The following is a 24845-nucleotide window of genomic DNA, read 5'->3' as shown; positions in this document are numbered from 1 at the left end:
CTTTGTCGAGGTGCTGCAAGTGCTGATGGAAGGTCAACGAAAATATGACAATGTTGTCAGGGTAGCATAAGGAAGTCTTCCACTTTAGGCCCCGTAGTACGGTGTCAATCACCCACTCAAATGTGGCGGGAGAATTATACAGACCGAAAGGCACCACGTTAAATCCGTAAAGTCCATCGGGTGTGGCAAACGCTATTTTTTCCTTGTCTGCTTCGTGCATGGAGATCTGCCAGTATCCGGAGCGTAGATCAAGGCTGAAGAAAGACTCCGCGCCTTGCACTGAATCTAACGCATCATCGATTCGGGGCAGTGGATATACATCTTTGCGGGTTATTTTGTTCAAGGCACGGTAGTCTACGCAAAATCGCACTGAGCCGTCTTTCTTACGCACCAAAACGACAGGTGACGACCACGGGCTTGAGGAAGGGCGGATTATGCTTCGTTTCAGCATGTCGGCAACGTGGGTATCGTTGATCTGACGTTCGGTGGAAGAAAGGCGATATGGCCGCCGGCGCACGATGGAAGTTCCGTCTTTGTGTATGTGATGAGCCGCCGCAGAAGTCTGCCCCAGAACAGGAGAGTACACGTCGAATGAGTCTATATGCTTGGATAACCACGCCAGTAATTCCTCCGTCTGCTGTGGCGTGAGATCGGTGCTGATGTCACTAGCGAAAACACAAGCAGGGTCTACATCTATGGCTGTGGGTGGTTGCGAAACAGCAGTAGTCGAGGTAAGCACAGAAACAGGCGTAGTGTCCAAGACGCACATGACAACAGCGCCTTTAGGAAGCAGTACGGGCTCAGTGGTTGTGTTGAATACAGCAAAAGTGGCCGTGCCGTTGGTGAAGCGAACAAGGCTGGGTGCCAGAGCAATTCCTTTGGATAGGCAACGGGCTGACGGGACAACTAAAACGCCACCATCGGTGATGTCAGAGTTAACTACAAGAAGTTGTTCGCGGCCAGCTGGCACCAAACAATTGTCAGCAGTTCGTAAGCAAAGGCGCGGTTCGTACACGTCGTCGGAATTGTCCGTCTCTGTCAAGTTAACGAGGCGTTGACGGCACGAGATGAAAGCAGATGCCCAAGAGAGAAAGTCCCACCCTAATATAAGCATATGATCACAGGAGGTCAACACGGCGAACTAGATATGGAGGCGTATCCCGTCAATCAAAACTCGAACGGTGCATTGCCCCGATGGCCGAATCACAACATTATTTGCACCACGTATAAGAGCTCCATTGTAAGGTGTAGTAACTTTGCGTAGACGAGAGCACAAGTCAGCGTGAATAATAGAAATACCTGCTCCCGTACACCTTCTACACACACGTATAAAGTATTGGCCGGGCATTCTGGAGGAATTGTAGTCTGTTCGAGCCATGCAGCTTTCACTCCAAAAACTGCACCATCTAGTTTTCCGATCGGTAGTCAGGAGTGCGAGTGGCCGGTTGCAGAGGTGATGTCGAGCGTCGGAGAGGGGAGGGCGAGCGGCGGCGCCCTGGACGGTTGTTGCGAGGCACTTCGGGAAGTGGAGAAAGTGAGCGTGGGGAAAGCTGGCGCTGGTAGGGACTCGGAGGAAGCGACGGGTCTCTCTCATAAACATCGTAGCCACGGCATTTGTCCTGTTGTCGTCTTCGACAAAAACACGATATGTGCCCGCGAATACCGCAATAATAAAAAATGGGATGGATGTAGGCCGGGTAGCGATAAATTGCTGTGGCAAGTGAATGGAGTGCTAGAGTCGCCAGATGGTTGGGAGCAGTAGGAGGAGCAGGAGACGCTGTCTGAATGAACGCTGGTTGCATAGCCGCAGCCTGAGCATACGAGGTGGATGGTGAAGGAGGGGCACAGCTCGCAGCGCACGTCATGAAGGACAGCTCCTCTTTGATGATGTCGCGCAGGCCAGGAACCGAAGGTTGAGGCTGAAAAACGGAGGACTGAGTAGGCCACATGCTTAGAGTTTTTAGCGTATGAGAGTCCGAATCAGCACACACAGGTCCGTATCTGAGGAAGGAGGCGTGTCACAGGCGACAGGTTGTAAACAGATGGCCTGCAGTGCGTCTAGGTGTTGGCAAATCGCGATCACATCGTTTGCGGTATTCGGATTCTTGATCGCCAATGCGTTGAACGCGACGTGGTCCCTTTAGGATATGACTAACATGATCAGATTCCGTCATTGTGGCGTCAACACGGCGAAAATGTGCGAGGACGTCCTCGATACAAGGGGTGTATGTCTCCCCGGCAAGTTGCATGTGTCCATCAAGCTTTCTCTTGGCAACCTCAGAGCGGACGTTGGGGGCGCCGAAAATCTGCTGAAGCTGGTGTTTGAATGCCGCCCAGTCCGGCAAGGTGCTCTCGTGGTTAAGAAACCAAGTCCTGGCAACGTCAGTGAAGTAGAATGCGACGCTGTGAAGCTTGTGAAAATTATCCCACCGGTTAGACTCACTCACGCGGTCATAATTGTCTAGCCAGTCGTCAACGTCGTCACTACGAAGGCCAGCGAACATGGTGGGGTTGCGCTGCCGCGTGCTGACGGTCCATGAAGTAACGGCCGGTGGGGCAGAGACGGTGGCACCGGAGGCTCCTGGTGGACCTTCTTGGGGCATGGTGGCGGAAAGGCGTAGGAAGCGGTGACCTGAACGAAGCTCCACGGAAACTCGAAGTCGTAGAGGACCAAGGGATCGAGAGAAGCCTCCACCACGTGAGACAGCCGTGAAACCTCCACGGCTTATTTAGCAGGCCGGGCGCTGTAGGCACTGACGCTGACCATAATGATCAATATATACAGATGGAGAAGTTGAAGGAGTAATATAATGCTCACTATATATATATATATATATATATATATATGGTGTTGCCACGCCTCTCAGGAAAGGGGTTTGTGTTTGAGTTCTTGAGTGGATGTGGTTCAGAATGTTTTTGCGTAAAGCGACGTCCAGCGCCGATATCATGATTCTTGCGAAGCGGGGCCCTTAACGCTCTCGCGTTTAAGTCCGACGACGCCTAAGCATTTCGACTTGTGAATGCGAAATCATTAATCTCCAAGTGAACGCCGCTAAGCGGTCTTTCGAGTTATGAACTCCTTCCCGACAAGGAAGCGCGTTGAGACACTCGGGCCCCTATCGCAGAAAGTCCGGCGTCGGACGTCGCTTCGGCAAAAATAATTTCGTATCACGCATATCCAGCAGGCCCTCCATGTTGCGCAAGGAAATTACTGAACTAATTGAATTTCTCAGGGTAAAATACGTAGAAAAAGCGTAAAGTTCGACTTACACACAACCTGCAGATGTGATAGCATCGCATTGTGATTTGAATTTACGAGAAAACATAATTCTGTTACGCGGAAACTCAAGCACAACACCCTTTTAACGCGATAGCGTTCTCCAGCTGCCGTTTGAGGTCTGTCTGAGTAGGAGCAGCGCGGCCCTCTCGGTTCCTTGCACACCATCAAAAAAAAAAAAAATAAGAACCGCAAAGCTCGCCTTCGTACATAGCCTTCGCCGCCAGCGTTTACCGGTGAGCATTACGGTTACATAAGCTGCAGTTGCCAGGAAGCGTGAGAGGCACTCAGGGATCTTTGAATGCTATCGCGTTCCACTCTTAAAGGCGAAGCTTACTCCAAATTTTGATTTGGCCTTGCTGAGGCGCAGTTAGAACGCAGGCGAATGCTTGCGCAGACAAGCAAGGTGCCGGTAACGCAGGCTTCCGAGGGCGAAAGCGAGGGTGACGTAGCACTGTGGCTGTGCCCTCTCCCTTCGCGCAACACCTAGCACGCTGGTGTTCCGTTTCGCGCGCTCTGCGGCGTCGAGGCGCGTTCGTGACGTGCCGTCGAAGGCAGTGAGAACTCCGTCGAGGCGCGCTCGTGACGCGGCGACCAAACCAATGGGAAACTTCCCTGCTATTTGGCTGCTGCAGATGACAGACACGGGATTTCTCGCTCAGGGAGTCATTTCACGTTTTCGCATCAAAATAAAGTGAGAGAAGCAAGGACTGTAAATTGGTTTCAAAGAACGAAAACAATAGAGTTCATGGAGGTTTACAAGTACGGCAAGAAATAAATCAGGAGAGAAATAACTGTGGAATAATACAAAGAGCAGTGCCTTGCTATTCGAGGCTCGAGCTGGTTGCCTGAGGACAAAAACTGCCGGAGCAATTATTGAGGCGTGTGTCTGCCAGAAACGACTTGGCATGTCGTAATGAAATTCCAAGATATTCACCTTGTTCACGCGTAATTGTAGCTATGTAGTCCATACCGGTTGGGCTCGCTGTTCTTCACCATCGGGTTTATTTACAAGCACCGTTTGTTGTATAGCATTGGGCTACAACCTGACTCTGACGTGCGCCACATGCCGAACTCTAATCTTTAAGCTGGTCTGTCATTTCTGAAATGATGAAGGGTTTATTGTCTTTGTTCAAAGAAATCGTCTGCCTACCATCGCACAGCTAAGTGAAATATTTTACTGAATTTCTCACGTGGTTAGGTTCGTGGAGTACCTGAAGTTCACATATGCAAGAAAGGCCGATCTCGGTGACATGATCATAAGCAGAAAATGGGTGAGTGTGCAAGGCGTAAAGGGCCCGTTCAACAAGGCTTACGAAATTGCATTTTCTTACGAAGCTCTTGCACAAAGCAATCGTTGAAGGTTTCGCGGATGATATATATATATACCTGTGTATATATAAAATACGAATAAATGCTGCTGCTTCCACCCCCTTAGCTGACTTTCCCACCTCGTGGATAAAGGAGCGCGTGAATTAAGCTTTAGAGCTATACTTTTCAATGCGATTAGCATTATTCGGGAACTTCATCCAGCTTGCGGTATGTCAATCTGTATGTCTGTTATTTTTTCTTTCTTTTTTTTATTTGTCCTCGGCTAATCTCTTTCACGACAACTTGGCTCTCTTGGTTGTCCGTGGTTTAATGGGTGGAGCATCGGGCTGCTGTGCGGAGGGAACCGGCATCGAAACCAACCGTCGGACCAACTTGGGTCAGTTGTAACTATAACACCTGCAAGTTATCGTTGCCCTTGGTCAAAGAGCTCGCTTCCCATAGCACGCTTCGTAGCAGTGGGTATGTGCCACTGAGTATATGCCGCTGGTAATGGTGCACAACCGGCGCACCACTTACACCAACCACACACCCATCAATGAATGGATTGCTAATCGCATTAACGTCGCCTGTGATCTCCGAAGAATGGATTCGCTGCCACTTTTTCATCGCCACGGATTCGAGATGGTTTTACGTCACCCTGCGACCATGCCGCCCGATTACAGAAGCCAGAGTATTGGGACAGCGATAGCTTAACCCGGCACAGTATACGGCACCACCGCCGCATCAATAATCGAATTTCTCTGTTGTACTCCCGGTGGTCTTAACTGCAATAGCTGAAATCTCGAAATTTGCCTTGTTTTGTCCGTTTCGATAATCGCATTCTTATCCTACTTCCCCCACTTTAGTATCCGTTTCCAGCTTAAGCTTCCCGCTTTAGTTATAGTGCTTAGGTCCTTTTTTAGCTTTCCCCACTTCAGTTTCCCCACTTTAGTTGCTAACCTCTAGCGAATAGCTGCGAGTGTGCTCCACATGTGCGTGCGTGACTTATCAAGTTGAGACACCCTCTCTTCTAGCTGGCGAAGAAGACTAAATTTTACACCGGAAATACATTCCCTGTGGAATCGCACTGTAGTTCATTTGAAGTCAGGCGTGCAGAAGCCCAATTCTAAAGGGTCAGCGGACCAAATGTGGATGCGGTTGGAGGGCCGCGTTTAGCCAAGCTTTCTTTGTAAAGTAGTCCGAAGATGTAGCCGCTGTCAGTTGTAGCATTGGGAAGCGTGTGTCTATTAATGCAATTAGCATCCCTCGCCTACTTCCTCTACTACAGATTATAATTAAAGGTGTCTTCAGCAATACGGTGACACTACATTGCTTGAATTCTAATCCCATTTAACGTTGACAGTCATCGTGAGATGGGTTCTGCCGGAATTTTTCTTTTTTTTTTTTTCTGTTACGTTGACGGCCGTCGCCATCCGATATTATAGTGACAGGGGGGTGTTGTCTTTTCCTCGCAGCATCTGTGCGCATGCAAAACAATCTTGTAGCTGATCTCGATGGCGTACAGGACAGTAACGGCGACTATTACTGCGCCGCAAAAAAAAAAAAAAAAAAGGCACCGCGAAATCACGCAACGCACTTTCTGTCCGACGATTCGCAGCTACAACACAACTTCACGCTGGCCGTGCAGCGATCGTTCTACGCCTCCTTCAACCCGAAGGGTGTCCTCAAGGACTACGCTGCGTACGATTCGACAGGCAGCATCGACTACGATGACGGCGGCGGTGCTCACCTGGCTGTGCGCGACGAATATGGCAACGCGCTGTCCGTCGTTATGAGCCTCAACTCGGAGTGAGTGGCCGTGCTACTACAATTTATTCATTCATAAATTGGTGTCACTCAGTCAATTGATGCATCACTCAATCGATCGACCGATCGAGTTATTGAAAACAACACATATGGGCTGCGGCAGGCGCCTCCGTGGCAGGCTTTCGGTGATGAGTTTCTTTAAACCGCCAACTAAGCTAAGCAAGCCAGCGTTTATGCGTTTTGACTTCGGCGGAATGCGGCCGCCGACGTGGGGAATCAGGCCCGCGATTCACGCTGTGCTATGGCGCTCTGCCCCGAAGCCGAACCCATTTATATATGCAGTGGGTCGCCCTGGCAGGTAGGTTTAAGTTTCTTTGGAATGCCAAACCGCCGGGTATCAAACCTCCAACTGGAACTATGGCACTGCGGAAAGTCACATGATATATGGTTATCGCAGTGCTCAGCACTGCCAAAGAAAGAGGGCGGAGCGCCGACTATCAATTGAGCGTTATAAATATGGTCAGATATATATATATATATATATATATATATATATATATATATATATATATATATATATATATATATATATATATATATATATATATATATATATATATATATATGGGAAGTCAGCTGTGGGTCAAATTTAAATGTAGAAAATAACAAAGTAAAGGGAAATGAAAGTGGGCAAAAAGATAACTTGTCGCCAGCGGGAGCAGAACCCACAACCGCCGCATTGCGCGTGCGTTGCACTACCGATTCTATCTGTCTCTTTTCTATCTTGTTGATTCACAACGAGGGTCTCGAATCTGGCAGCCTTGATATGATTAGGTGGCGTACGAGTTTTTCTTTTTTTTTTTGACCAAGTGCCTGATCTCCTACGTCACGTCTTACATGACACCATCAATCATAAAAGGATCTTCCACATCCGCCCACGATCAAGTGGCACTGGCTAACACTCCCAGGGCTATATCTAGTGAAACGTAAGTACATAAGTTAGTGGACATATTGATAGCCGTCACTGTAGCACAACTGGAAGTGCAACGCAGGCGTAATGCAGAGGTTCTGAATTCGGCTACCATCGGCGGCAAGTTATCTTTTCGTCCACTTTAATTTCCCTTTTATTACTATAGCAACTATATTATGAACACTCCAGGCGCATTTCTACCATCGGCGTCGCCGTGAGGTTCCGCATAAAATCTAAGGGCGATAACACCGTCGCCGCGAGCCCTAAACTGTATGTCCGAGTGAAGGCTTGGAAAGAAAGCCAACGGCCGCGCCTCAACCACGCCCGCGCGAAAGAGACGAAAGCACCGAGGAAGCGCGCAGTCTTCCGTCGCGCGCGAGGCACTCAACGTTGCGAGGCACTCAACGTTGCGAGGCACGGCAGGGAGGGAAGAGAGGGGATTCACATGCGCCTGTTGCGTATCTAAAGTACAGTAGCATCTCCCCGATCGTAATTTAGCCTTTGCGGCCCAGTATCGAACGTGCGACGTCGTGCTCAGCAAAAAAAGAAAAGAAAAATAATGACAACAATTGTAATCATAAAATAAAAATGAATTCGGGGATTTTACGCGCCAAATATGTAGGGTCTTATCACGAGGTACGCCGCATAGTAGAAGATTCCGCACTTAATTTTGGCCACCGAGGGTTCTTTAACTTGCACCCCATCCACGGTACACGAGTGTTGCTACATACCAACCCCATCGAAATGCGGCCGCCGCGGCCGTAGCCGCGATCTCGAGCTCAGCAGCTCGGTGCCATTGGCTATGGTGTTGGGCTGCTGAGCACCAGGTCGCGGTATCGAATCCCGGCCACGGCGGCCGCATTTCGATGGGGGCGAAATACGAAAACACCCGTGTAAATTCAGGGGAAAGTCCATCTATCCTGGATCTGGTATTCCTTGATGGGCGCTTCGACCAGTTTGAAGTGTCGATTGAGGAGGGTATCTCAGACCATGAAGTTGTCTTCGTTCAGATAGCACATAACGAGACAAAGTCAAAATATAAAGAGGCGGTTACATATGTTCCAAATTTTTTGGAAGCTGATGACACAAGTATCATTGACTACTTGTCATTTGCACTGGACAATTTTGATTCTCAAAGTGATATCAATACCATGTGGCAATCGTTCAAGCATATTATTTTCCATTGTATTAGCAAATTTGTGCCGGTTCGTAAAAGAAAGAAAACTAAACAGAACCCTTGGATCAACAGGGAAATCATCCAACTAAAACGTCGAATAAGCCACCAGAGACGGAAAGTAAAAAAAGACCACGCAAAAAACTCTGAGTTGTCTGCACAACTGCGTTCTATGATCACTGAAGCCAAAAGTAAATATTACAAAGAAACATTGACAGATTTCATGAGGTCGTCTCCCGATAAATTTCGGCGTCACACGTCAAAAAAGGACAACGAGTCGCATAGCATTGTAGTTTATAACACTGTAGTTACTGATCCTGCAGTGATTGCTTCTTCTTACAACGAGTTCGTCCAGTCTGTTTTCTGCTCCATCACAATCTGGTACTGAACCCATACTCTCCCCATCGCTTCGCTCGGAAGAGATGCCAGACGTTGAAGTCTCGTATGAGGGAATTGTAGTTCTTCTACTAAACATTGACGTCAAAAAATCGGTAGGCCCCGATGACATACCCAACGCATTTCTGCGCAGGTATGCGGAATGGGTTGCGCATTACTTAAAAATTATGTTTGACGCATCACTTGCGGAAGGCCGAGTCCCTGACGACTGGCTTACGGCAAAGGTTATACCTGTGCACAAACCTGGAGATAGACAGCTAATTGAAAATTATCGTCCAGTATCGCTGACCTGCGTTTGCTGCAAAATCCTAGAACACGTTGTAGCCAAGTCAATTTACACGTACATCGAAAATGCGAACTCATTCTTTCCCAACCAACACGGATTCCGACAACGCCTTTCCACAAAAACGCAGCTTCTTGGAACAATCCATGACTTTGCCAGCGCATTAAACAATAAGAAACAGATAGATGCCATCTGTCTTGATCTGTCGAAAGCATTCGACAGAGTGGTACATGCAGAATTGATTGTGAAACTGACTAATATGGGAATAAACGCGAAAATAGTAAAATGAATAACCGCATACCTCTGGGGCAGAACCCAATACGTAGAAGTGGAACACATTAATTAAAAGCCGTTGAACGTAAAGTCTGGCGTCCCACAGGGGTCTGTCTTAGGTCCTGTACTATTTTTAGTATATATTAATGACATTTCCTCTGCAATTGACGAAGGAATCACGGTGCGACTTTTCGCCGATGATTGCTTACTATATAAAGAAATTAATAGCACTGAAGATCAGAAATTGCTCAGTGACGCTGTTAGGGCTATAGAAAAATGGTGTGACAAATGGAAAATGAAAATAAATGAGAGTAAGACTGCTGTATTGCGCATAACGAACAAAATAAATCGCATTTTTCACTTTAATTACACAGTGAATTCTTCGGTGCTTTCCATGGTTGACGTGCTGAAATACTTAGGCATACATATATCTGCGAATTTAAGCTGGTCGAACCATGTTACAAAAATGTGCCAAACTGCGGAAAAGAAGCTTTGGTTCTTGCGACGGAAATTGCAGTTAGCCTCACAGTCAGTAAAACTAACAGCTTATTTAACGTACGTTCGACCCACGTTAGAATATGCCAGCATAATCTGGGACCCTTATCAGTAAGGGTTAATTGAGAGACTGGAAAGAGTTCAACGCCGAGCAGCATGGTTTATTCTATCGCGCTATTCTCACACAGATTCAGTCTCCGAAATGCTCGGTTTGCTGAACTTGCCTACGCTCGCTGAACGCAGGCGCATAACTAGGTTAAAGTTCTTTTTTCTTCTCACAAAAAACGCATTCAACATCAACAGCGAACAATATTTGATAGCAAGACAAGGTAGAACACTATGGAAAAGCAAATATAATACTTTTCAAATACCTCAGATGCACATTAACGCTTAGGCATTTTCCTTCTTCCCAAGAACCATTAAAGAATGGAATGAATTACCGGTGTTAACACGAGAAAGCATCAGTGCGGAAGAATTTGAGAAAAACTTAAAGAAACATTGATAGATGTACGCACGCATACTTGCTCACCCTTTTCTTTTTCTTTTTGAGGGTGGGTGGGTGTATAACCTCTTTTATTAACACTGCATTTATAGTCATATTGATCGGAGTATCTGCAGAATCTTTCGCTAATGTATCTTCTTTGTTCGCTTATGTTCACCTATTAAAACAATATTCATGTGCTGCCTTAGTCATGTACTGTACTAATTCCCGAAATACTGCTATTGACTTGTTTTGTTTTTGTGCTATATGTATTATTGTAATACCATGTATTGTACTAATTGTTGAAGTGCTGCTTAGACCCACCCTGTAACGGCCGACAGGCCAACAGTATGAGTAAAAAATAAAAAATATTTCTTGCGTATCGGAGTTGCCTGGCTCGGTCGTTGAAACATTGTCATGTATGTATGCAAGCTTAATGCAGCTTAGCGGTTTTGCGAGCTTGAAGTTTATAATATGTAGTTCGTTTTCTTTTCGTTCTTTTATTTCTTTTTGTTGTTGTTTCGTTTTCTTTCTTCTTTTTTTTCGGACAGACATTCTTTTTGTCTTTCCGCATAAAATTGGTAATTAATGTGCCGCGTAAAAGTAGTGGCCGAGGACATAATATTCACAATGTCCCTTGAAGTAAGCTCTCAGCTAGTATTTAAGAAAAGTGCCCTTCTGCGTTATTCTATAGCTGAGCGAGTATGGCTCAAACTCCTGGGATGTCGGCTTCGTATCGCACCGCGAAAGGTCGATCGCAATTAGGTTCACGCGTACTGCTCTCGGGGAGCTACTTAGAGCAGTCTGTAGAGATTTATAAAAGCGGATTTCACCTCCATGGTCAAGAGCACACTTCCGGGTGTTGTCTTGCATGACTTCGATCAGCGGCGGGGTAAACTCAAAATAAGGCGGAATGTTATGCCCCGCAACAAAATTTGAAGGATGCTTAAGATTCGAATTTAAGAGAGCAACGGGATGGCATTCAAAGACTCCTGACTGCTTTTAATGCTTCTTGGCAAGTGCAACATATGTAACCGTAGCGTTTACCGGAAAACGCTGGTGGCGAACGCTGTGTACTAATGCGAGCTTTCTGGTAGAAACGCGGCATCTTGTGTGGGTCGATCTCCTGTTATTGTTTCGCACTTTTAATATTTCAGTCTGAGAAGAGCTACATAAAAGATATGCGCTGTCGGTGTTTCTTTTTCTCATTACATTTGTTTGTGGGCTACCGTTTTCAATATTCCGAGGAATAACATTGTAAAGTATGAAAGACAAGGTATGAGCAACTTTGGTAGTAGAGGAGTAATTGGGTGTGCGTGATTCCGAACTAGGTACGAAATACTTTTGTCAGAGTGATGTACGACGCCGGACACGGGATGCCGACGCCGGATTTTCTGCAACACGGTGCCCTTAACGCTTTCGCGTTAAAACGCAAACCATGATTCAGCCGTGGCGTCATTTAAATGCTGCAGCGTTCAAATAACGGGTGTTATGTGGATTTACCTAAACTTCGTCCTTCATTCATTTAAATGACCTTGCGGCTTTGCGAGCTTACCATTTTCGTCATGGATGATGTTGCGTAATAAATTCGTAATGTTTATGAATGTGCGCAAGAAACCTATTAGCAGCAGTCATTTAGAGAAGTATTGCTTGAAAAACTGGAAATATTGTAGCCGAAAAGATCCAGCATAGTGAATAACGCGGCAAGAACGCTTGGAGTCACAAGTGTACGCTACCCATTATTCCCACGGTTGCTGATATGATCAAAGCGTCAGAGTTCCCTGTGGTAGCTTTTGTAGGAGTCTCTGTAGAGGTACCACGGCTTGGGCGGGGCGTTCCAAAGATAGCTTGCGATTCACTCTGTCGTCTGACAGCATTCTTTAGAGCGCAGCTCTCCCGCCCCACAATCAGCGTTTTCCCGGCGTTTCGTCAACCGGTGTCGCTCGGCGTCGACGCTGAGGGTGGCGCGCTCAAGAGATACCGGAACTTGCTGCCGCCGCCGGAAGCGGCTCGATGAGCGCAGGCCAGTCAGCGCTGGTCCGCGTGCCGCTCGTGTGGCTGGACGCTTCTCTCAGAGGGCGTTCATGCGACGACTCCGAGAGACGCCACGCCAGAAAACGCCGGTAAAAACGCTCAATGTGGGGCGGCCTTTAGGCGCCCGTTCCTGCGGCGAGCGACGGCATCGTCCCTCGGGGTTCTTGTAACCGAGCAAACGAGCACAGCGAAGGACGAAAATGCGAACGCGGATGAAAGACGGCGATAGCGAAGAGAGCACGAGGAGGAGAGCAGAGGCGCATGGTGCAGCGGAACCATGAGGCGAAAAGCTGAGGAAGGGGGGGTGTCGAAAGCGTGAGAAGAAAAGCGTCGAGTCGCGCAAGACGGGCTTTGCGGCCATGATGGGTACGAAATGGCGCCATAGTAGCGCGCGTCGTCTGTTCACCGATGATGTCACCGATGCCATATATGGAAACAAAGCGCTGCATCAGCGGAGGTCTGTCTGCAGCGGCTGCTGTGAATTAATCGCACCCACGCGTTGCATCTCACGATCTCCCGATTAGCTAGGCAGTCGCGCCACACCTCCCTCCGTTTGCAACGGGCTGCACGAGACAGGTTCCCTGCGTCAGCCAACATATCACGAAATGAAAACACGTATAGAGCTGCGCTCAAATTTCACATTAGGAAGTATCGTAATCATCGGTGATTTTTTTCTATTCATAACAGTCTGCTTGTAAAGAGCTGCATTCTTTCACTTGCAGGTTCGGCTGCTTGTACCTGGCGTCTTGCGGTATCATGATGAACAACTTCATGGACGTGTTCACGTTACCACAGGGTAGAAACGGCCTGCCGCCGTCTAACTATAACTACATTGGTGCGATGAACCGGCCCGCCACTACCATGCTGCCAGTCATCATAACAAACGGGTTTAGAGGGACGCTGTTCGGCGTTCTTGGCGCGACTGGTGGTCTCCAGGGCGTCTCGGCCATGGCGCAGGTGAGTGAATACGAAACATTGGTTTGATATAGACGCCTCGCTACAGAACTGACAACCAACTGGGTTAGGTTTTTCTGTCGGTGGAAAGATCGCACCTCGTAATGACAGGTACCATCAAACGAGGAATCCTATCGCTAATTTGGCACAGAAACTCGCGATGATGATGATAATGATGACGAGGATTAGGATAATGGCGATTTCTATTTGCATCCTCTTCGAAATGGGGCGGCGACAAATAGTATCACCTAGCCTGCTTGAGCTAATAAGATGTTATGCACATGCTTAGCAATCTATCACTTTGTCTGGCTTTTCTGATATTTCCCTCTTACACAAAACGTCTACCTTTATAACGATTCCAGTTCTATAAATCTCTTCCCTGCTTTTTTACAGAGACGCTGTTAGCCTTTAGTTGGTCAGGATTCTTCGCGGCGCGTCCTCACGAAAAAGATACACTCAGCAATGAAAAAAAGAAATTTCAGCGATTTAAGCAAAAAGGGCATACATTCTTTCCTATCACGCATACAACATACAACACAGTATTCGTTTCAATAAAGAAGCACAGCACAAACATCCAAACGGTGATAAGGCGCTCCTGGTAACAAAGCGACGATGCGAAGCGCGTGGCGCCCCCCGAATGCGTTTCCCGGTAAACATTACTGTTGCGCAAGCTCCCGCGACGATGGCAGCTTGCCACGTGAGGAGTGACGTCACTAGCCTTCTATCTATAAAAAACCAGCCTAGCAACTGATTTCATTGTTGTTGCGGCACCGCTATGTCTAGGCAAGTCAGGACTCCCGAGGAGCAGCGTGACTACGAGGAGTGGCAAAGGGAAACAGAAAGGGCAATACGACCACCGGCGGCGTGCTGTCAAAATTACCATTACACCCATTACTACCTTTACTCTGAATTATCATTACTCTAAAGCAATAAAGCATTGCATAGCCCCCTCAGCAGTCGTAGTGGTGGTTTTCAACAGCTTCGCTGGACATTCACTTTCGCCGGGCCGGGATGGCGAGTAAATTTTTTTTTCGGCGATACTCTAATCGCATCTTGTTTATCTCAACTGCTGACCAGTAAATGCTTCCATCCGTGTTTAATGCCAGCACTTCTGGAGGGGGGACGCGCCATACGGGTCTTGGCGTTGGTGTTTTATTACGACGTGACGATTCGGTTTCGTAATTTTTATTGCGATAGGACTTATATTACACTCTAGGCGCATTTCTGCCGTCGCCGTGAGGTTCCATATAAATTCCAAGGGCGATAAAATAGTCGCCAAGCGCCGTATGTTATATGTGCGAGTGAACGCGTACAAGGCTCAATCTGGGTCAATCTGGCGCGCGCGAAGGAAGAAAGCGGAGAGCAAACGGGCAGTCTTCCGTCGCGAAAGGTCTTGGGGGGGAATGGCAGGGGGTGTGGGGCGCGGCGTTGTGCTCCGGCAGCTACTGCGTATTTCGCAACGGGGCGCAAGGGGAATTGACGATCGCGACTCAATCTCGCGCGCCATTATGGAGGAAAGCAGGGAGGCAGCTTGGTGGGAGCGGCCATAGAGGGGCGGTTTCGACTCCGCCAACACGTGTGTACGTTGCACGGTCGCGCGCGCTTTCTTTAAAGGGATCTGCAGACGGTACATACCCTTGTGCGCGCTGTTTTCTCGCCACTCTTGCGTTGAAGCAATAGGCCGCACCAAGGTCACTTCGCTTGCTGCTGCTGCTGCTGCCGCCGCGCTTACTTACACCAGGGTTCTGACAGCGAGTCTCCGCGCTCATCGAGTGTAATGTGTTTATGCTTGCTTGCGCGCGCTAACGCCATCCTTGTTAATTCAGTTCGTAAGCGAACGGTAGTAAGCCAAGTCCAGTTAGTAAGGCCAGTTAGTAAGCCAAGTTTGCATGGTCGGCAAAACTGTGACTTTTTTTACTGCATCAAACACACGCCTCAACCTGTTCCAAATTAACTTGTGCATGGGTGAACTGCGCGAGCACAAGACAAGAAACGTAGACACCATGCGCTCGTGTTTGTTACCTTTCTTGTCCCGTCCTCGCGCAGTTCACCCACAAGTTAATACGCACCAACAAGCCCAGCAAAAAAAGAAACCCTGTTCTGTTCCAAATATATGCTCCGGTACGTTTCTTTCCTCATACAGGCAGCTCGGACCTCAAATAGCAAGATACTGCCCTTTGTGTTGTACAGATTTTCCTTCCTGATTTCGTTTTGTAGGATTTGTAAATATTTATAGCCATATTATGCGAAAGCGTCAAATGGCTCAATGAGCGAAAAATGCGGCATCCGGCGCCCGTATAGCAGCCTAAATTCCCACTGGCTGCGACGCCACGTCACGAGAGCGCCTCGACGGAGCAGAGAGGGCAAAACGGAACACCAGCGTGTCGGGTGTTGCGTGAGGGGAGAGGACATCGCCGCAGGGCTACGTCACCCTCGCTCTCGGAAGCCTGTGTTATTAGCGCGTTCCTTGACTGCGCAAGCTCCCGCCTGCGTCCTAACTGCGCCTCGGTAAGGCCAAATCAAAATGCGCCAAGCGTCTCAACGCCCTCGATTGCCCGCGAGGAGATCATACAATTCGAAGGACCATCCAACGGCGTTCGATTGTACATTAATGCTTTCGCATTCACATCTCATAAGAAGTGCTTAGGTTTCCTCGAATTTTTCGTGTTTCAATCCTTTGCACCAAAGTAACTGTTTCCGAGCAGAACTATGCGAGCCGCTGTGGTGAAAGATTAGCCTCGTTTACATGAACTCCAAACGATCGAGTGGGTCATTTTGGAAGTCGAGCTGGCACGTACCGGCTCGACCACTTTTGCATGCGACTTTCCAAAGCGGGTTGGGCGAATGAATCCGCAAATATTTCCACCTGTGCATATGTCAGAAAATCTTGCACCAGATTCATTCTCTCCACAACAGTCTTATCAGCCCACCACTCTACATCTCGACTAGAATTGACCGTATAGAATAGATTGCAGTCTGGCAATATCTAACCTGGTCTTGCGGTGAATATTTTATTTACAAGGACGTTGCGTGAGTGAAACCAGGTTCCTGAATCCACAGTTAATACTGCCAATCATCACCTATTTCGTTTCGCTCTAGCTAAAAATGTATTTCAAAAGAATGTGCTCTTGAGCAGATTGGTGTTTAGGCTTACTATATATGTTGTTTTTGGCGCAAAGTGTGGAACGGGACGCAAGGGGAAAGTAAAATTAAAACGGCACAGACAAGCGCCAACTACCAGTTGGTCAGACCCAGATACATAACAAGAAGACTGCATGACAGAGAATTCATGACGTAGCAACACGGCATCACAAGAGCTGCCTTTCGAAAAGGCACATTTCACGAGAAAACAATGGAATGTGCCAGTAACGCAACCGCACCCTTTCTTTATATCATATGAAAAGATTCCAATAATTCGCCTTCCAATGTTAAGTACTACAGAACAATACATCAGCGCTGGCAGGTCACAGAAGCTAGACTACGCTGTAGCTTCATTGCTCTAAGCTCGATCGTGCCTGTCTAAAACGACTGACTCACGATGCTGTTGCAAAACGCCTCGCTACATTTTATTTAGTTTTTTTTCAGCTCTTGGATTGCATCGGCACGTTTGCTGTATTGGACTGCTTCCAAAACTACGTGCGAGTGCATCCTTTCCCTGACAAGACGACGTTCTCGGTCATGGTGGGCCCAAAAACGGAACGTTTCGATCCGGTACGTCAAGTAACGGCATAGTGCGCGCTTTATATCGTTTAACATTCAAAATAAGTTTGGAAAGACAGCTGATACCGCAAAGCGGCGCATTCCGCAATCTGCTACATAACACGAGTGGACGGTCTGTAATTGCACCGCCAAGTTGCAAAGGCACCTTTGATGCCCTGGCCTTGGAAAAGAGGGGTTCACCCTGCCTAGGCACACCATGTTTGACTGCAAGCACAGTCTAAAAAACAAAAGGTGTAATTAAAGTGTAATAGTGACGCTGTCAGCGAAGTATATGCTTGTTACATTTAGGACCCTGTTTTCAGGAGTAATTGTACTTTGTCAGGAATAGGGTGTAAGTGAACTGTGCCACTTCTCGTGGTTGTAGTAGTACTATAGGAAATCAACTCTGTGGAAAGGGAGTAACTACTGTAATGCAGTATTGCCCTATTTCAGCTGAGTAGTGCCTCTGCAGTAGTGTACCTTTTCTCGGCTGCCGCTATTTATTTATTTATTTATTTATTTATTTATTTATTTATTTATTTATTTATTTATTTATTTATTTTACATACTGCAGCCTTACAAGGACTGTGGCAGGAGCGGTTATAATAGAGGATTCACAGAGCACTAACATCAGCACGAGTATTACACAAACACTGCGCAACGGAACATGACACAGTAGAATCAACTGCAGATCGAAATAGTGCAAATGCAGTTGTTTCTTCAGGACGATGCAACTGCTGGTTGACGCAGCTTTCCTCTTGCTTGTGAAAAATGAGTATTTGAAATCCTAATTGAGAAATTACAAGTGTAGATATGTCCAATTTCGAATGATTGCGCATACGCCCAAAGGCTTTGGAACGGTATTATGAGTGCAAGGGGAAGGAGCTCGGCCTTATTTCACCTACACAAGCCTTTCTTTGGTCAATTGTGAAACCAAGGCTTAATTTTCTATAATAAAAAGAAGTTAGCAATCGGCTATCAATGCTTTGGAGCAGTGCCTTCCTCAGCTTGCTCCTCCCCCACCTCCCTCCTCTCTAACCCTCCGTTTCGACGCCCCTGCATATGCCTTCGTGTCTACAGCGTTCATTCCAGGCTCTCTAGTGCATTGTTTACGTCAAAAGCGTAAAAGGCGCGCTCATGTACGTAAATGTTTTTACGCACCTGATGTTGCGTTTTACCCTTTATACGCATCCGAGGGTGCCATTTAGTCTCTTGACGTGCATAAAATGCACTGAGGCACCTGGAACAAGCGCTGCCAGGTACGTAAACATAAATGCACTCCTTCAAAATCAAACAACCCCTCAATCACAATTTCTGAAGTAAGCGTTCAGTAACCGTCTTTCTATAAGCATGGGCGAAGCTGTGATCAAGCTCATATATCCTTCACACGGCACTAAATGCTAAAAACATAATTATGAGCCGAATGAGTTAAAAGGTGGCATGAATAAAAACAAGCACAGATAATGAAACAATTGCACATTTTCTTGAACTCGAACATAATTCTATTAATGCTGAACTGAAAAACGACAGAATGATAATTTGCAGACAACACAAAGTTAATGTGGCCATAATAAATTCCAGTATTTAAGGTACAGTTTACACCAGCAGCAATGCCGGTATACACACAATACCTACAGGTACCACAAACATTACTTTTTTCAGAAATTAAGGTGCGTAATGTTTACGTAACAAGCCGAAAGAGATGTTGCAAGAATGAGTGACATGTCACAATTTACATGTTTGTTTGGTGCTTAACACAAATATCAAGTAAACTAGGTAGGCATCTTTGTTCAAAAATTCGTGTTATGTGCAAAGGCTATGCCAACCCATACTTTTGTAGTTCTTGGCGCTAAATACTATATTTTACAGACTCAATACGAGTCGTGTCACACCCACTCACATGTATTGACGACGTATTAAACACAGTACGGAAATCAAGATTCTTCTCGTACCTAAATTCATGAGCAAGCCATTGGCAAATCAGCGTTGCTGTACAAGATAAGTGCAAAACAGCTCATTGTGTACCTGCTGGTCTGTATGAGTCAACCGAATGCACTTCGTTGCAAACAGCTCCTAGCACATTTCAGCGTCCCACGAACAGGGTATACTGGGACCTCTGAACGATCCGGCCTGTGTTTTGTACCTCAACCACACACCAGTATTTGGCACAACAAAACAACGTCTGAGCAATCCAATACATAGAGAAGCTGCACGATGTCTGTTTCAGACTGAACCATGAGAACTGCCAATTTGTTCTAACCACCATCTCATATTATGCGTGTGCAATTTGCCAGGACGGGGTGCAACCAACCCCTTCCTGAAAGAAGAACCGCAATAGCCAACTACACCAGCCTAACCTCCATTAAGCAGCTGCAGGCGTTTCTGAAGATCGCATCATACTTGCACAAGTTTGTCCCAAACTTTGCACCAACTGCGGCTATACAATCGCAGACCTACTTTAAAGGAATCGACAACTCATTTTCGTGCACCCTGTTTTTAGTGGCTCAATAAAATGATCACCGTTCGAAGTACCTATAACCACAGCGATTAATTATGTGAACGCCTCGAAATTTTTTCAAACAAAATTCTACGATCTGTGAGCTCCTTAGTTGAAAACGAAAGCTACTACAGCGCCGAAACAGACAAGGGACAAATAACAGGGACGGACACACGTGCTGTGTCTTTGTACGGACGCCGTCAAAAGTGATAATTAGTACCAAAGGCAATCGCAGGTGCACGACAAAAACTAAACCTGAAACACGGGCAGATTAGGTGGCAGAACAACGGTTTTATGAAACTCTGCGATTACGGCCTCAAAAATATAGCCTTGAATATTGAGCAGGTTGCCTCAAAAAATTTTCGATGATTTTAGAGATGCCATGGACGTTTTATTGCTTCGCGAAATTCTCTGCCACAGAGAAAATGTGTCCGAACGGCCTACCAATGAGCGACCTCGCCGCTGGCGGCAAGACAAAGCAGAAGAAACCAACCCGAGCGCATGTTCTTTCCACCATAAAGACAATCCACGTCCATCAGCAACGGACGAACGCTTACGTTGGAGCTTGAACTGCTTTACAACTCTCAAGCTCTCTTCAACGTGCTAGACCCCGAGAAGCTGTTGGCATTGATGAAGCATCAGAATGCGTCAAATATTGCGCGCTGCTGCAACCGGAGAAAAGCGTCTATTCTGAACGACATCGCATACATACCAGTCTCAGAAAAGCCTTCTGATGAGCCTGACACACGGACATCGTCGCCAGAGAGACCACGGCAGAAAGGTGACCACTAAGAACTTCGAATATCACAAGGAGAGCTCAGACAAAGACAACGACGAACAGCGCCGACCACGAAAAAGTGTGGCGCATAGCGATGCGTCAACATGCAAGCTCAATAAATCCTATGCTGAAATTTTACCCTCCAAGAAAGGAACGTCGCCAAGGGTGTCTTCAACGCCAGCGATTAGATACCTGCGGCTGCACAGCACAAAGCGACGGAAAGTGCACGAGCTATTCCTCGGCATACTAGAACAGAAATGTCGTCTCAGAAACGCCGTCTCAGAAACCTCATGCAACGAGTACTTGTTTCATAAAAAGTACCTGTCCAACCATCAAAAAAGTCGCAGTTTCGCCCACAAGGCGAAGCATCGATTGCGATAGCAAATAAGTGCACAGCTATACGAAGTAAGTATATATAGTAGTTTTATCAGCAGCATATACTTGGAAACATTCGCTTAATAACTGAATTAACAAGCACATGGAGTCAGCACGCACGAGCAAACGTGAACACATCACACTCGATGAGCGCGGACACTAGCTGTCAAAACGCTGGTGTGAGCAACGCGGCAGCAGCAGCGAGCGAAGTGACCTTCGAGCGGTCTACCGCTTCAACGCACGAGCGCGAGCACACAGCGTGCACAAAGATATGAGCCGTCTGCTGATTGTTTTCAAGATACGGCGCGTGCGACCCCGCGCGGCCGTACGAAGTACATAATTGGGCGGAGTCGAAGTCGACCTATACCTCCCGCGCTGCCTCCCCGCTTGCCTCCATATATGGCTCGCGAGAATGAGCCGCGGTTATCACTTACCCTTGCGCTCGGTCGCGGAATGCGCAGTTGCTGCAGGAGCACAACGCCGCCCCCCCCTTCCCTTCCTCCCTCCCCTCTCCCCACGGCCTTTCACGCGACGTAAAACGGCGCGTTTGCTCTCCGCTTTCTTCGTTCGCGCGCGCCAGATTGAGCCGTGATCATCGGCTTCCCTAGCGTGCTTTCACTCGCGCATACAGCATACAACGCGCGGCGACGGTGTTATCGTCCTTGGACTTCGTACGGAACATCACGGTGACGGCGACGGCAAAAATGCGCTTGGAGTGTCCATATAAATGTTAACGCAATAAAACGAACCGACTCCCTCGTCAATGGTACCTGCCACGCGGGCACGATACACTACACCCAACCTCCAATATGCATCCTTGCGTCCGACAAGCTTGAATAACATACACACGCCACATCAATGTGCTCGAATTTTGTGTCAAAAGCTCAAGCTGTGTCGCCATCATTGCTCATGTGTTGCGCGACGTGCAGATCGGGGCTCAACAGCCAGTTATCATAAATCTACAAGCTATCTAGGAATAGGTCATGGGTTTGTACATTGATTGGCAATCTTCCCTGACACATAAATAAGGCCATACATGTTATAAAACGGCTCTGAGCATAGCGAAGTTGGCGTTCTTGCAAAGAAGTTATAGGGCTCGGCGCTCATACTTTCCTGCTAATGACATGAGTTTCATGAAACTAATTAACAAAAATTTGTAAATAACTTTTTTTATTGGAATCACTGGGGCTGTTTTTTATATGGTAGATGTTTATATAGAAAATCGCACCTAATTCGAGATACCAGATATAAACGTTCATCTCCGGCAATATCGAAACCGAGCGCGTACCGCTACTACGTCATATGGAAACTCCCCTTACCCGCTGTGGTGGCATAGTGGCTGTGGCGTTGCACTGGAAATCCAGAGGGCCCGGGATCGAATCCCGGCCGCGGAGGCCGCATTTCGATGGGGGTGAACTGAAGAAACGCCCACGCGCCGTTCACCGTGCATCGGGTGTACGTTCAAGAACCCCAAGTGGCCAAAATTATTCCGCAGTCCCTCACTACGGCGTGCCTCGTAATGAAATCGTGGTTCTCGCACGTAAAACCGCAGAATTAAAGGGTAAAAGATTAAGGCACCCCTTCACGAAGTGTACGACAAAGTATGAACGATGGCATGTCGCGGCGGATACTGATGCGGCACGTCGTACGTGGCAGATGACTGCGAGGCAAAACGTGCTGTATCAATGTCTGCGCCGGACTGACCGCGACGTTCAGTTGCAAAGTGCCTCGTGCTTTTCGTGACAGGGCGTTTGCATTTGATTGCCTGGATGGAGCTTTGATATTCAATTGCGAATATCTCTAAATTAGTTGTAATATTGAAGATTCTAAAAAATGGCGGGCCATTATTAAAATGTTACTGCCTCCCAATTTGCCACATGCACTGTGCCTACAAGGTTCTCATTAAAAAAAAATGATTTATCAATTTTTCTTTTTGTTATTCTCCCGAAGAACGCGTTATTAACGGCAGAATGTGTGCATCTCGCCTACAAATTCCTGTGCAAAAGTGGCACGTTCGCTGCACTCATAGCCTTTTGCTAAACAGAAAAAAGAAAGCTGCATAGCGTAAAAAAGAAAAACACCGTGTATAGTGAGCCTATATATATTGTGAGATGATGTTTCGCCGTGAACGCATCCCTACATGGTGCGGTACTGTATTGTTTTTCTGGAAAGCACAAATGTTTGTGGCGCTTCACGTGGCCAGTGAAGCGTCACATCATCGTCATCACCTTGTTTTCACGTGCCACCTGTAGAAGAGGTGGCTTGCATTGTTTTTTTTTTTCTCTCGTATTCGCATGTTGACCTTGCTTGTTGATTGCTCTGCATGCTTCACATGGCGCAGGAGACGCAGCTGAAAACCTTTGGCCACAACGTCATCAAAGGGTCCTTTACTGCGACGCTGAGCGGCATTGTAGGGACGGACCGAAATACGTGGCTGGGCGTGGCCGACATCAATAACACGGATGGCGGGTCACGCGGTGAACGATACATTAATCCAATTGTGAAAAACGCGGCACGCGCAAGGTGACTTGGACGGCTTAAGTAGTCACACAGGTTTTGATGACCGTTGAAGACTAGATCTGTTTAGACATTCTTTTGGTGTTTTGGCCACAATTTTTCTCCTCTACCTGCATTTTTAGATAATTGATTTTCTGGTGAATATTTGCCTTAAGATAACCCATGTGTTTCTGAACAGAAGTAATGACGCCTGCTATACCTATCCGCCATAGTGGCTATTCTGCTACTTGACATTACTTGGATATAACGCACCTGTTTAAAATCCATACTTTCGTCGCCGGTACTGGGGATGCTCACCTGGGTAATTATTTTATACAACTTTATTGAATTGCATTTGTGCTTTGGATGAACTTCGCTGCAACCAAGGAAGCCGGCACACTATTCAAGCTCGAATTATATTTTCCACGTTGTATACATGTCCTTGTCTGCTCAAAGAGAATAAAGGGGGAATTGCAAAACTTTTTGAACAAGAAAATGCTTGCGATGTCTACACAATGCTGCCATGAACACGCCAGCTACGCATTTTGCTGCATCTTGCAGGCAGCTGACACAACACACTCGCCCTCCCCTGCGTCTCGCACGCACATGCACCCCTCTCCAATCTTGCATAGCTTGCGGGAATCGGCGGCTGCTTAAAGGAATACTGAACAAAAGTATGAAAAAAAAAGGTTGATCCATCTTTCATAGGAATCGTTAGAACAGGAAAGTGAAACAGGCCTTCGCAGAAACTGCTGCATGCTTGCTTCGTGCACTCGCGGTTCGCTGCAGCAAAGCGTTCTCGATTTGCGGGTCGACGACCGTGTTGCAGGTTTGCTTGGCGAGCGGCGTCCTGTTGCCGAGTGGCTTCGGCGAAGGTACGAGCATATTGATTCGGTCCCGTAGTGTCTCGGGCAGCCAGTTGAGTTGCGAGACACTCAGCTTCAGGAATGCGAGTGGCAGAGTTCGCAGCGTACGCCGCGAGCGCGCGAAGACGTCCTGGTCCACGCTGGCGTGTCTCTCGCCGAACCAAAGCGAGATTCACCCATGGACGTCACTGCCTTTTAACGCCGCTTAGCGCAGCAGTTTTCTTAGTTGGTGACTTCGCAAGCGAAGCAGCAGGCGGCGCGTAAGCACTCCTGATGCATGTTGAAGCTGCACTACGTAGGCGACGAGGCGTCGCAGGCTAATCGGACGCGAAAGACAAACCCTGTGCGGAAACTACGTGGTCACCTCAGCAGAAGGCCCGCACCACCTGCAGCAGGATCCGCCGCGTCGGAGCCTCCGCTGCGCTGAGACAACCGAAGCCCTCACTGTCGGCGCTCGTTGGAGTCATGGTGCAGCTCTTCGCTTCACCGCTCCTAAATGGCGGTGCCACCCCTGTCAAAATATCTGACGTCTCGGTCATGTGAAGATATCTGCCCAGCGGTCGATTTAGGCACTTCTGGCCTCCTTGAAGCCCTTGGGTTCAGCGAGACCAGAGGGAAAGTAAACATGTCCCCAACAGAGATTAGTAGGCGACTGGAAGATTAGTGGAAGAGAAGTAGGGCAATGACAAACAACGGAGGCGTACAAAAACAAAGTTCAT

General features: G+C 47.5%; 1 protein-coding gene across 2 annotated transcripts; it reads left to right on the top strand.

Moving 5' to 3' along the window:
* Positions 1-4075: 4075 nt before the first annotated feature.
* On the top strand, positions 4076-23750 carry LOC129382018 (uncharacterized). Of its 2 annotated transcripts, XM_055065344.2 has the most exons (5): positions 4076-4551; positions 6207-6397; positions 13184-13418; positions 17001-17126; positions 23106-23750. In XM_055065344.2, the coding sequence occupies exons 1-5, from the start codon at positions 4531-4533 to the stop codon at positions 23289-23291; spliced, it is 759 nt and encodes a 252-aa protein (XP_054921319.2). In that variant the 5' UTR covers positions 4076-4530; the 3' UTR covers positions 23292-23750. The 2 variants fall into 2 exon arrangements, with proteins under 2 accessions (XP_054921319.2, XP_054921316.2); XM_055065341.2 differs by having other exon boundaries at positions 4079-6397.
* Positions 23751-24845: the final 1095 nt, after the last annotated feature.

The sequence above is a fragment of the Dermacentor andersoni genome, chromosome 3, assembly GCF_023375885.2.
Source record: "Dermacentor andersoni chromosome 3, qqDerAnde1_hic_scaffold, whole genome shotgun sequence".
Classification (NCBI taxonomy): Eukaryota; Metazoa; Arthropoda; class Arachnida; order Ixodida; family Ixodidae; genus Dermacentor; species Dermacentor andersoni.
This window is presented reverse-complemented; position numbering and strand designations above follow the sequence as displayed.